Source organism: Dryas octopetala, chromosome 4 (assembly GCF_963921425.1).
Source record: "Dryas octopetala chromosome 4, drDryOcto1.1, whole genome shotgun sequence".
NCBI lineage: Eukaryota > Viridiplantae > Streptophyta > Magnoliopsida > Rosales > Rosaceae > Dryas > Dryas octopetala.
Window position 1 is genome coordinate 5,912,396 of NC_141369.1, and position 12,038 is coordinate 5,924,433.

The window sequence follows — 12,038 nt, forward strand, 5'->3', positions numbered from 1 at the left end:
AATCCCATTGAAATAGCATATATAGTTATGTGTCTAAATTGAATTTATGCCAACAACTAAATACTAAAACGAGTACATAAAATTAACAACAACAACTCTCAATAACAAAGGAATGCATCAACGACAATCTTCAGTGGTTCCCACGAGTGGCCTCGGGCGAATCATGTGGGTTCACATAAATATTCTTATATGGCACAGTAAGATATCTCGTTTGGCCTCACAATCGCCACGTGGTTGAATGCCCTTCCCGCAAGTGCATGGAACCGGCCATGGGTCTTTGAGTATTAGGAGTTTTATGTCCCGTTTGATACAATAGTGGCACAATGGTCATTTTCCTTCACCATCGCACATACAGCATTGCATTATTGGGTCGTTTTGAAACCATGTCGTACATACCTCGCAATTTGGATTGTAATTGTTGGGACTGTTGCACTTACACCTCGGGTCACGCATCGAGTCATCGACCGGTTGCTTGGAAGAAGAAACTATTGTGCAATATTATGCATGCCTTCATGATATACCCGAGTTCAATCGAATCCCAAACACGAGCAAGTCATTTTATAATATGCCACCGGGCTTTTAGAATCTCAAATGCCCTCTCCACATCTTTTCGGTATCCCTCTTGTCACATGGCAAACAACTTGTGGTGGTCTAAAATAGGACTATGCAATGCATAATAAGAGTTTCCCATGGAGGGTTGATCTCGTCTGCAAGATAGTATGAGAGTGTGTAGTCTTTCCTATTAACAGTGGATCTCACCATGTGGTTCGCACCGGAAATCTCTGAATCAATGAGATGCGAACAATCTAGCAAGGTGATGTCATTATTCGACCTAGGAAATCCAAAATTTGCATGTCATATTCACATGTTGTACGAGGCAACGGCTTCAAGGATAACAGTTGGGACATGGTAATACCCACGATAATGAGCTTGCTCAGCCATAGGGCAATTTTTCCATACCCAATGCATGCAATCCAAGATACCAAGCATACTTGGAAATCCTCTCCGATTTCCTTTCTATAAAAGTCTTCTCATGTTGATTGTAATAGACCTCCAGAGATACTCGGCCCCGTAGATATCCGTGATGGTTCTTACGAAATTCTGGAATGATTGTCGTATGGTGATTTGGCTAACAATCAGCATCTTTGAGACCAAATCAAATGGCATGCCATATGCCATCACCTGCCAAGCCTCATTCATCTTTTGATGAGGTGTGCAACCCACTCTACCGAGGACGTTAGGTCTTGCATGAAAATATTCATCATGGAGGCAAACATCTTCGAGAATCCTATTGGATAGGGGTTGGTGCATGCGGTATAGCTTGCGGAAAGTCACGATGTCCTTGATTGGCGCTGGAATGAAGTAGCTTGCCATGAGACGTTCTTCTATATTCCAGTGTGTGTAACGGCGATTTGAAGATGTATAGCTGTGCCTTGGATGTCTGGCAATGACCATATGACCCATGGACATGATCAATTGTCTCACCCTCTCATTCTCATCCTTTTCCCTATCCCGACTACTATTAGAGTCCGAAGACGAGGAGGAGGATAAATACACGTACAAAGAATTCATATTTGTGTTAATGGACTAAGATATTATCCTAAAAATAGAGTGAGTGGAACATGATAAATATAGTAGTATTTATAAATAAGACGCATGCATTCGAGATAAGGATTGAATGGTCCACATTCATTTGTTTTATGATGATGTAGTCTTTTCAAGCAGTATGATTGAAAAGTCTTGTACAACAGTAGGCCAGTTGCACTGTAATGCTATCATCATTAGTCTTATCAACTTTTGTATGAATAAAAGTTCAATATTTGTCTTTGTGCAATAATAGAGGGAATCCAATGTTGTGTGACTAACTCAAACATATGATATAACAAGATTAACAAAAAAAAAAATATAGTTTAACAAAAATTTCAAACTTGAAATACTTGAAATATAAAGGTAGTACAATTTAAATGAAATACTTAAAATACAAACCTAGTTCATGGATACTATACATAATCCTAGATCGTTAAAGAGCAAACATAATTCAAGGTCGAATTCTAATTGTTAGAGGGGTACCTCGGGTTTGACTGATTGAAGTTGGAACGAGCTGGGTAGTATCCAGATGGAGTGTACTATGAGCTTTGGTTAGCGCACATCTGCCTCATTGCTATGATTTCAGCTTGTTTTTGCTCCCAATACATCTGTTGGGCCTTGTTCATCCTGGAGAAGTCTTGGCCCATAATATTATATTCTTCTTATCCTCTCTCTTACTTCGTTTACGGTTTCTCTTTCACGCTTTGTAGTCTCTCTGTTATTTCTCATTTGTATAGCTCTCCTTGTATTTTCATTATAATCATGCACTTTCTCAAATCTCAACCATTTGAGCTTGCACGGGCACAACTGCGTTGGCCCGCTTTGAATGGTTTCTTCCTAGTGGCCTTAGCCGCGAGGGACTGATTGGTTGAAATGGTGGTGGGTTTTCGTCATCGTCAATTCGGATGTCGAACATGCATTGTCACTCTTGGGAGTGTTGAAATCGTCGAAGGCGGGGGTCTCTAGTTCACTCAACTGGGCCAGAGTATTCGCCGCGGCATATTTTGCACTTTCCTTTAATAGGTCCTAAACATATAAGAAACCAAACTTAGATCTAGTCTTGCCTTCAAAACTCCCAAGTGTGTCTGCAAACTACCATAATAATATTAAATAAATTGCCTTGATAAATAAACAGTCATAAAATAAAATAAATTGTCTTCGTAAATAAATAATAATAAAATTAAATAAACATAAATTAAACAATAATAAAATTGAATACCAATAATAAATAAATAAAAATTTACCACGTTGGCATCATTTGCACCGCTTGCGCACATTCACTCTACCTCCATCAACGAACCATAAAACTTGGTGCAATCCCGCGCAATATTTTTCATTTGTGATTTAGCATCGCCAATTGAATGCACAGTTTAACCCCTCAAGTTACGCTTGAAAAGTGTGTAAAAGCACGGCTTGTCTTGTATTTGCTCCAAGACAAACGTTGGGAGACTTCTCTAGCCAAGCCTTCACTAGGGCTTGATCTTTGCCTTACGCCCAAGCATTTCCTTTAGGAGTCATGATAAAAAAATTATTTTTTTTTGGCAAATTTGGTATGAAAGATTTGAAAAAATCATGGATGTTATGTGGTATATATATATTTTTTAAGAATATAGCTGTTGGAGGGTGCGGGGGATTTAAAGAAATTTTTTGGATTTTACAATGATTTTTTATTTATTATTTTTTTAAATCAGGCTGGTGCGATCTGTGACATTAATTATCAACGGTCCTCTGATCTGGGTTGTTCAATTCAAAAGGCCGGTCACAAAAAAAAAAAAAAGAACCAACAATCCTTTAATCCAAACCGTTTATCCACCAACGGTCCTTTAATCAAGGCCATTGGTGGCAGTCACAAGCACCTGGGCAAATTTAGTAAACCAACAGCCGACAAGGGGGCCACACTAACACATGCATCAGCTATGCCGATCCCTTCTCTCTCTTCCCTGTTGTGTCACGTGGGTGGGCCTTGCACAATTTGGGTCTCATATGTTTTTGGGTCATACTGTGTCCCAGATCTGGATCACACATTTTGGCTGAGGGGGTTTTGGGTCACACTTTATGGCCCTTTGTGAGGAGTTGTGACTCATTTGTTCCTCAAAATGAGTTTTTGGGTCACATTTTCAGGTGCATAGTGGAGGGCCTTAGGACTAAATCTTGTATGGGGCATGCCCCATCGAAGAGTCTCTCGGGCCTTAATGTTAATATTATCACGCTCAGGGGACTCGTCCATACTCGAGTCACAATCAACACAAGTATTTTATGTGCAAGATCAACTTGACGATGATTGACATGTTGCTATTAAGATACGACCACGTGATTTGTTTGATATGACTACGGTTGATCTATAAGAAACAAACGCAGACCAACCGACGTTCGATCTTGCGATTGATGGAGATATGGCTAAAAATAGAAACAATGTAGAATCAATTGTTGTTGCTGAACGATTGGAGGACCTACATTGATATGTATGGTTGTATTAGGGTGTTTTTCCACTTCTATTTGACCACATAATTATATTAAAAAAATATGCTTCTTATGTCATTGATGTATTATAAGACTTTTTCATTCGGCCTTTTTTTTAGATAACCTCAACGGTACAAGGGGAATTTATTAAATAACCAAACCAAATCTAACAACGAAGGGACTTGGCCAAAACTACAGAAGAAGAAATAAAAATAGACATGACAATTTTTAATGGACAAATTTGACACGTCACCCTAATATATTATTCAATGGCTTAGTTACAATTTAGTACATCAACTTTACAACGTTTTTCAAGTTCATACTTCAAGTTTCAAAAGTTACAAATACATATCTCAACTTTTATTTTGTGTCAAAGTAGTACCTATGTTACCCAGTCCGTTAGTAAGGCCGTTATCTGCTTACGTGGCCCTCCACGTGTCCTCACGTGTTTGGTTTATGCCCAAAATTGTCATGTCAGCCCTGACCCTCTAATTTCCCTCCAATATTTTCTGCCACATGGATTGACAAATTGCCACCTATTATCAAGAAGTGTAATTTCGATTTCGAGGAAATTTTTGATGGAAATTTCGACGGAAATTTTCACAGAAATTTCAATTAAAATTTTGATTTCCAAAAAATTAGACAAAAACGATGGAAATTACTATCAAAATACCGAAATTTTGAATGAAACTTAATTATATGTTTATTTAACATATTATCTACTACATAGATAAAAAAATATTGAATAAACTAAATTATATAGTAGCTGTCATGTGATATAAAGTGAATATAATGCGCGCTGGAGGCAAATACTGTTAGAAAAATGGGTCACTGATTAATAATTATATAAATAACACCTCATACCAGAATCCCTAAACCATATACCCTCGATATACCATATACCCTGTAAGGCTGTAACCCTCCATATACCCTATACCATGTAAGACTATACCCTTTATATACTCTATACCATGTAAGGCTATACCCTCTATATACCCTATAAGGTTATACTCTCTATATACGCATACCCTATAAGGCTTACCCTATATATATCCTATATTATTAAATTTACTTAACCCTACCTCCTAAACCATAAACCATCAAAATAACCACTCCCTAAACCCTAAATTATGTTAAACTTATATACTTACAAACTTATATAAAATTATAAACGTAAATACTTCATAGTGATATTTAGTTTATAAACTTATATAAAATTACTAAACCTATATTATAATTTTTCTAAAAAAAAAAGCATATTATAGTTTATATTGTTTTAAACTTTTAATTAGGTTTTATTACATTTTTAATACCCTAATGTCTAACAAAAAGTATATATTTAAATATGTAATGTATATAGTTTTAGTACAAAGTTTTTAATTAAACTAGTTAATACCCATAAATTATGTAATTATGTTTTTTTTGGTACAAAAATTATATAATTATGTTTATATAGTTGTTTAGTTTATATTGTTTTTTATTATTAAATTTTTTATACTGGATATTCCTAAAACTCTAAAACTCTAAAAAATTATAAAACCTATTACTTCCACAATTCCACCAATTTGTAATACCCAATATGCTGATGGCCAAAACAAAAAAAAAGTAATACCCAATATGTTAATGGCTTGTTGAGTGTTGAAGTCGAAGTGTGGAGTGTTAAAGCCTTTCAGACCCAAAAAAGAAAAAGCTAAAGCCTTGAATAAGAAACTAGAAAGCATATTATATTATATTCAAGTTGTTAACCAAACCCTAAAGTCCTAAACATATCTTTTCACTTTCTTTCTCGACTTTGTGCTGCCGCTCCTCTCTTTCTCTCTCATCTTTGTTTCTCAGTTCTCTTTTTCCCCTCTCTCTCTCTTGCATCTCCATCACCTCACTCTTTTTCGCCGCTGATCTCTGCTCTGGGGTCATGGGGGGAAGCCAACCGGAGGGGGGGGCCTGGGAAATGCAGAGAAGTCGTTAGGGGGGAGCGTTGGGAAATGCAGAGAAGTCACTGGAAAGGGCTCGGAAATGTTGAAAATGGATGGGTTTATCGAAATTTAGGTGAAATTTTGCCGAAAGTTTACCAAAATACACGTACGAGCAGCTTCGAAATTTCGGTCGAAATTTTGAAAATTTAACTGAAAAATTATCGAAAATTCTTGGATATGTTACAAAATTTCGAGAATCCCAAAAAACGAAAATTTCGACGAAATTTCGTCGAAATTTTCGAAATTTCATTCCTTGCCTGTTATCACTTATAAGTAAAAAAAATTAAAAGAATGTCAAAATGATAAAAACACTTTAAACACATCCTAAATTCAAAAATTAATTTTCAACTTGAATATTCAAATTAAAAACTCAATCTCTTCCATCCCACTTTTACCCACATCGATTGTCCAAACCAGATCTAATCCCTAAACCCAAAAAACTCTAAACCTAGAAAATAAAAAACTCAAACCTTAGATCTATAATCGATCTTTGATCTCGTTAGAATGGGTCGGAAATTTCGCGCCAACGGCGACTATGATATTCCCATTTACGGTAAGAAGCAAATCTCTTCTTATGGTATATGATAATATACATGCTTGTGCAGTCATGAACAAGATATTGTTTAGGATGAGTTATTTATCTGGGAATGAAACCTCAACTTTATCTGGGAATGGAACCTTTTGTTTCCATATTTTCTTTTACAAGATGATGTTTTGGATGGGTTATTTATACGAGTTTGTGAAACTTTTGCTAGGTTGTATGTATGGAAATTAATACAGTATGTGGACTTCTTTATGAATATTTGCTATATTAAAACACTAGTACTTTGTTTGGTAGTGTGATGCTTTATTAAGAAACTTATTGAATATTTGTTAGTGGGATATTAAACTAGTTGTTGAGTGTATGGTGGTCCTAGCACATTTTATGCAATTTTGTTGGTTTTGTGGTCCTACGTGTTCCCTATAAATACAAATAATGAAGTTGTTGAAAATGTAAAGGGTAGTGCTCAATACTAAAGTGCATATTTGTGGAGTCAAAGTAGGAATATATCTCACTATTTCTTTTCAATATTGCTTTGTACAGAAGACATGTCATAACCTTTTATATGTCTTTTTGTATGTATTTTGAATAGACATACCAGAGATATTCTCAATACGTTTGCACCATGGTGGGGAATTAACTAATGAAGACTATAGAGGTGGGAATGTCAAATGGGTTGACCAATGTGATAAAGACATCAAGATGTCTTTACAACAAATTGATAAAATGGCTAATAAATTGGCCAAGGTATGGGGTGTTTGTTCTAGGTATTTAGAAATTGGCTTCTCCTTGCCAAAAACATTGTAATCTTTCAATATTTAAGGTAAAATGCATTTTATGCATCACATTTTTGCATGTTTGATGTGTGTTTAAAATGTCTTCAGTCTTTATTTTCATCATTTAAAATGGCATGTGCTAAGCCCATGAGTTTGTGTGTATTGGATTTTGGGCATGTCATATGGTTAACAATTTCAGCCCATTACGTGTGTTAAATGGTGCTGGTATTGGATTAGTCAAATAGTATTATTATTTTTGTAAGCCCATTATTGTTTTAATAAGTCATGTGCAGTACACATGTCCTTCAGTCACATGTTTTAATACATTCTTGTGTGTATTATTTAATAACCACTGCACTCATTGATTCTGGTGCTGATTTAAATGACATCCAAGAGGGTATGATACCCATAAAATATTTTAGTAAAACAACTGAAACCTTAAGTTTAGCAAATTGTTGTAAAATAGAACTAAACTATGAAATCCCTAAAGTACATGTGTGTCAAAACAATGTTTGCTTTAAAACATCTTTTGTTTTATTAAAAAATTTAACAGATCAAGTTATTTTAGGTCTTTCATTCGATCATTGCGTTGTTATATCATTTCACAACAAAAAATGATGGAATCACTACCTACCCTATGGGTGAAAAAATAAAATTTAAATTTTTATCACAACCTGAAGTCAAAAATTATCAGCTTTTTAAAAACATTATATTTCAAAATCATTTAGTCTAATCAATCAAAAGACTAAACACATAAATTATTTAAAAGAGAAAATCAAATTTAAACGAATTGAAGATCAATTAAATAACCCAATTCTTCAACAAAATATTAATGAGTTTGAAAACATAATCCAAAAAGAAGTTTGTTTTGATCTTCCTACTGCCTTCTGGCATAGAAAGAAACATATAGTAAAACTTTCTTATATTAAATAATTTAATGAGAAAAATATCTCAACAAAAGCTCGGCCTATTCAAATGAGTCAAGAAATCATGGAATTCTATAAAAATAAAATTACTGAATTACTGAGCAGTGGAATAATCAAGAAGAGTAAATATCTTTGGTCGTGTCCTCCTTTTTATGTTCAAAAAAATGCTAAATTAGAAAGAGGCACACCAAGATTAGTCATAAATTATAAATCTCTTAATAATGTCTTAGAATGGATAAGATATCCAATTCCAAATAAAAGAAATCTAATCAACAGATTAAGTTATTCAGTAATTTTTTCAAAATTTGACATGAAAAGTGGATTTTGGCAAATTCAAATTCATGAAGATGATAAATATAAAACTGCTTTTGTCACTCCATTTGGTCACTATGAATGGAACGTCATGCCTTTTGGATTAAAAAATGCCCCTAGTGAATTTCAGAATATCATGAATGAAATACTTAATTCTTTCAGTCACTTCTCCATAGTTTACATAAATGATGTCCTTATCTTTTCTAAATTCATATAAGAATATTGGAAACATTTACATTTGTTTCTACACATAGTCAAACTAATGGACTGGTGGTCTCATCCTCAAAAATCAAATTATTTCAAACCAAAATCAGATTTCTTGGATATAATATTCATGAAACCCAAAATAAGTCCAATTAATCGAGTAATCCAATTTGCAGAAAAATTCTCTGATGAAATTATTGATAAGAATCAACTCCAAAAATTTCTTGGATCACTCAATTACGTTTATGATTTCTATAAAATCTCAAAAAACAATGCAAACCTTTGTTTGATAGACTCCAAAGTAATCATCCTCCATGGACACCCGCTCATACTCTTATAGTCGGAGAAATTAAATGATATGTCAAGACTTTACCTTATCTTGGTATTCTAACAGTTAGTTCATTCAAAATAGTCGAAACTGATGCTTCTGAACTTGGTTATGGAGGTATTCTCAAACAACAAACTACATCTAATGATCTTGAAAAAATTGTTCGTTTCCACTCTGGCGTTTGGACTCAAGCACAAACTAATTATAGTACTATTAAAAAAGAAATTTTATCTATAGTATTATGCATTTCAAAATTTCAAGATGATCTTTTAAACAAATTTTTTTTAATCCATTTCGATTGTAAGAGTGCCAAGCATGTTTTAGAAAAAGATGTTCAAAACATTGCATCTAAACAAATTTTTGCATGATGGCAAGCTATACTTAATATTTTTTATTTTGAAATTGAATATATTCAAGGAAGTCAAAATTGTATCCATGATTTTCTAACCCGAGAATTCCTACAGGGCAAAAATGGCAGCTAGAAGGCCTAATAACCCTTCAGCCTCTAGTCACAACTCAGTTCTTAACACAGTTAAACTTGAACCCATTACTCCTTCAAGTCTAATCTCCTTTAGTCACTCTCCAGTCAATGTTTCCAACAAATTTACTACCATTGGTAGTATTCGTCCTAACTACCAATCCGCCTTAGTATCCCAATATGATCCTTACGAGTCAGCCATCCAACCAGTTTCTCAACCCATTATCCATTACCAAGCAGCCCACTTTTGCCTATATCTCAAAAGTCCCTAGCCATTCATTATTCTACATTGAACCCTGTTTTAATCATCTCAAGTTTCCAACTTTGCTTACAAAGGCATATTTTCCACCAATGCTACATTATGTTCCCAGTCACCCTACCAAGTCATTAAAATATTATAGATATATTTTTTTCACAACTGAGTCAATCATAATTAAACCTATCAAGGATATGAATGATTCGAATAAAATCCTTTATCATTCGCTTTATATTCAAAAAATTCTCAGTCAACTTGATTGGGGTCCTCACCTTCATTTTCTCCGGTTTCTTGATGAAGAAGTCATATTTAGTTACTATGATTACATTGATACTTGGTACAAAAATTTTCCTACATCAAACAGAAGATTTTAGCCATTCTTGGTTCATTAACTTTGATAAGAAATTCAGGAAAAAATTTACCTTGTGGTTTCAAAAATGGTAGTCAACCCATGGACCTATTTTTAGTCTTCTACCTAATACTTTGCAAGATTCTGTAAAGTTTTTCTCAACTGTTTATCCAGTCAATAAATATGAAGCTAAAATCTCAACTCTCCTCCATTTTCTTTCAAAATACAAGGTCCCTTGGATTCTCAAGTGGCACTATGAAATCAATTATGACATAGTCACAAGACATTTTTCAATAAAATGGTGAGATAAGTTCAATCATTATCGCATTATCACCCAAGTTAACACTGAGTTTCCTCCAACAAAAACCCATCAACTGAAACCCACTGTTTCACAGTCATCAATTTCTTCCCTCTTAATTGAAGGAAAGTTCAAATCCGAGTTAAAATAACTTGCTAAACAAATCATGCTCCAAGTCACTCAAATGGGTGGAGAAGAAGATGAAGTCAAAAAAGAAAATAGTTCTCCAACCTTCTCTGAAACCTCAACATCCAATGATGATAATAAGAAAGCTATTAGTCAAAAGAAGAAACACCTTTGGTCAGATCCATACTACCAAGATGCTCAAGACCCTTATGACTTGAACAACGACAAATTTCTGTTCACAGATCATAAGCCTAATAGTAAACAAGCACTTTCAAGACAAGTTACTATCCATTAAATAACAACTTTTTACTATTCATCAGTTAGGCGAATTTGGCTTCTTTCAGTCAGGAATCTACTTTTTAAATCACGAATCTGTTTTCGATGCAGACATGAATAAAGCAGTCCATTAGCATTGTCAATCACAGCACCTTTCAGTCATTCATGTTGGGAATTGAATATTTCTAGCTACCTCCAACTTGCAGCTCTCCTCTATAAATACCAACCTCCTCTGTTGGTCGAGGCAGGCTTAATTCCACCACTTCTGAAATTTCTATTCAAATTAGCAAACACTATTGTAAACCTTCAAGCTTTGAGAGATTGTCCTAGTATACTTGAGATATTGTGATATTCTAATATTCTAGCACTTTCAATCTTTGTAACTATGTTTATTTTATTTTGAAGAAATTCAAGTAATTTCAGTAAGTTTTCATTGCATTACTTTCTTGCATTATTTTCATTATTATGATCAATAGTTATATTCTTGATTTTACTATATTTTTAGTACTTTTATTTCAAGTTTTATTTCGTGATTTATTATCAGTACTCTTATATTATTATAATCAATAATTTATAATTTGTGCTTCCCCTTTCCCTTATATATAGGCTCATTCTATTAAGGTATACATCAACTTATTTATGTTGAGATATACCCTATTAGGGCCCACACGAGTCGTTTTGTGTCAATCCAAAACGTTCATTTTTTACATCTCCATTGATAGATCATCCTTGCAAAAAATTAGCTAAATCGGAAATCATTTGCCTATCTAACTTTGATCAAATAAATGGACGAACCAAATATTTTCGATGAAACCGTCCATTTGTTTTATCAAAGTTAGATAGACAAATGATTTCTGATTTGACTAATTTTTTGCAAGGATAATCTATCAATGAACATGATCCTTGCGAACGGTTCGGATCAACACAAAACGACTCGTGTAGGCCCCAACAAGGTCATATTTCAACATAAATAAGTTGAAGTATATCTTAATAGAAGAAGTCTGTATATATATATATACCTCAACATAAATAAATATATCTCAATAGAATATATATACATATATACATTCGCTTGATTGAATTGTGAGTATGAAAGCAACAATGGTACAAAAAGTTAATGTTGATAGATTGACGGTGGGCTTTTTGTT

The 12,038-nt window shown here is 33.9% G+C and overlaps 1 protein-coding gene across 1 annotated transcript; it reads right to left on the bottom strand.

Moving 5' to 3' along the window:
- Positions 1-651: 651 nt before the first annotated feature.
- Positions 652-1,572, bottom strand: LOC147286323 (uncharacterized). Its single transcript, XM_086240741.1, has 2 exons — positions 1,052-1,572; positions 652-832 (listed from the first exon to the last, which is right to left on the bottom strand). Exons 1-2 carry the CDS (start codon positions 1,570-1,572, stop codon positions 652-654), a joined length of 702 nt encoding a protein of 233 aa, XP_086096867.1.
- Between the last annotated feature and the right edge of the window lie 10,466 nt (positions 1,573-12,038).

Bases quoted from the DNA above. Each gene is read 5' to 3' on its own strand.
- LOC147286323 (XM_086240741.1), bottom strand. From the start codon at position 1,572: ATGAATTCTTTGTACGTGTATTTATCCTCCTCCTCGTCTTCGGACTCT. The intron at 833-1,051 runs GTCTATTACAAT...TGGATTTCCTAG, and splicing joins GGGGCCGAGTATCTCTGGAG to GTCGAATAATGACATCACCT.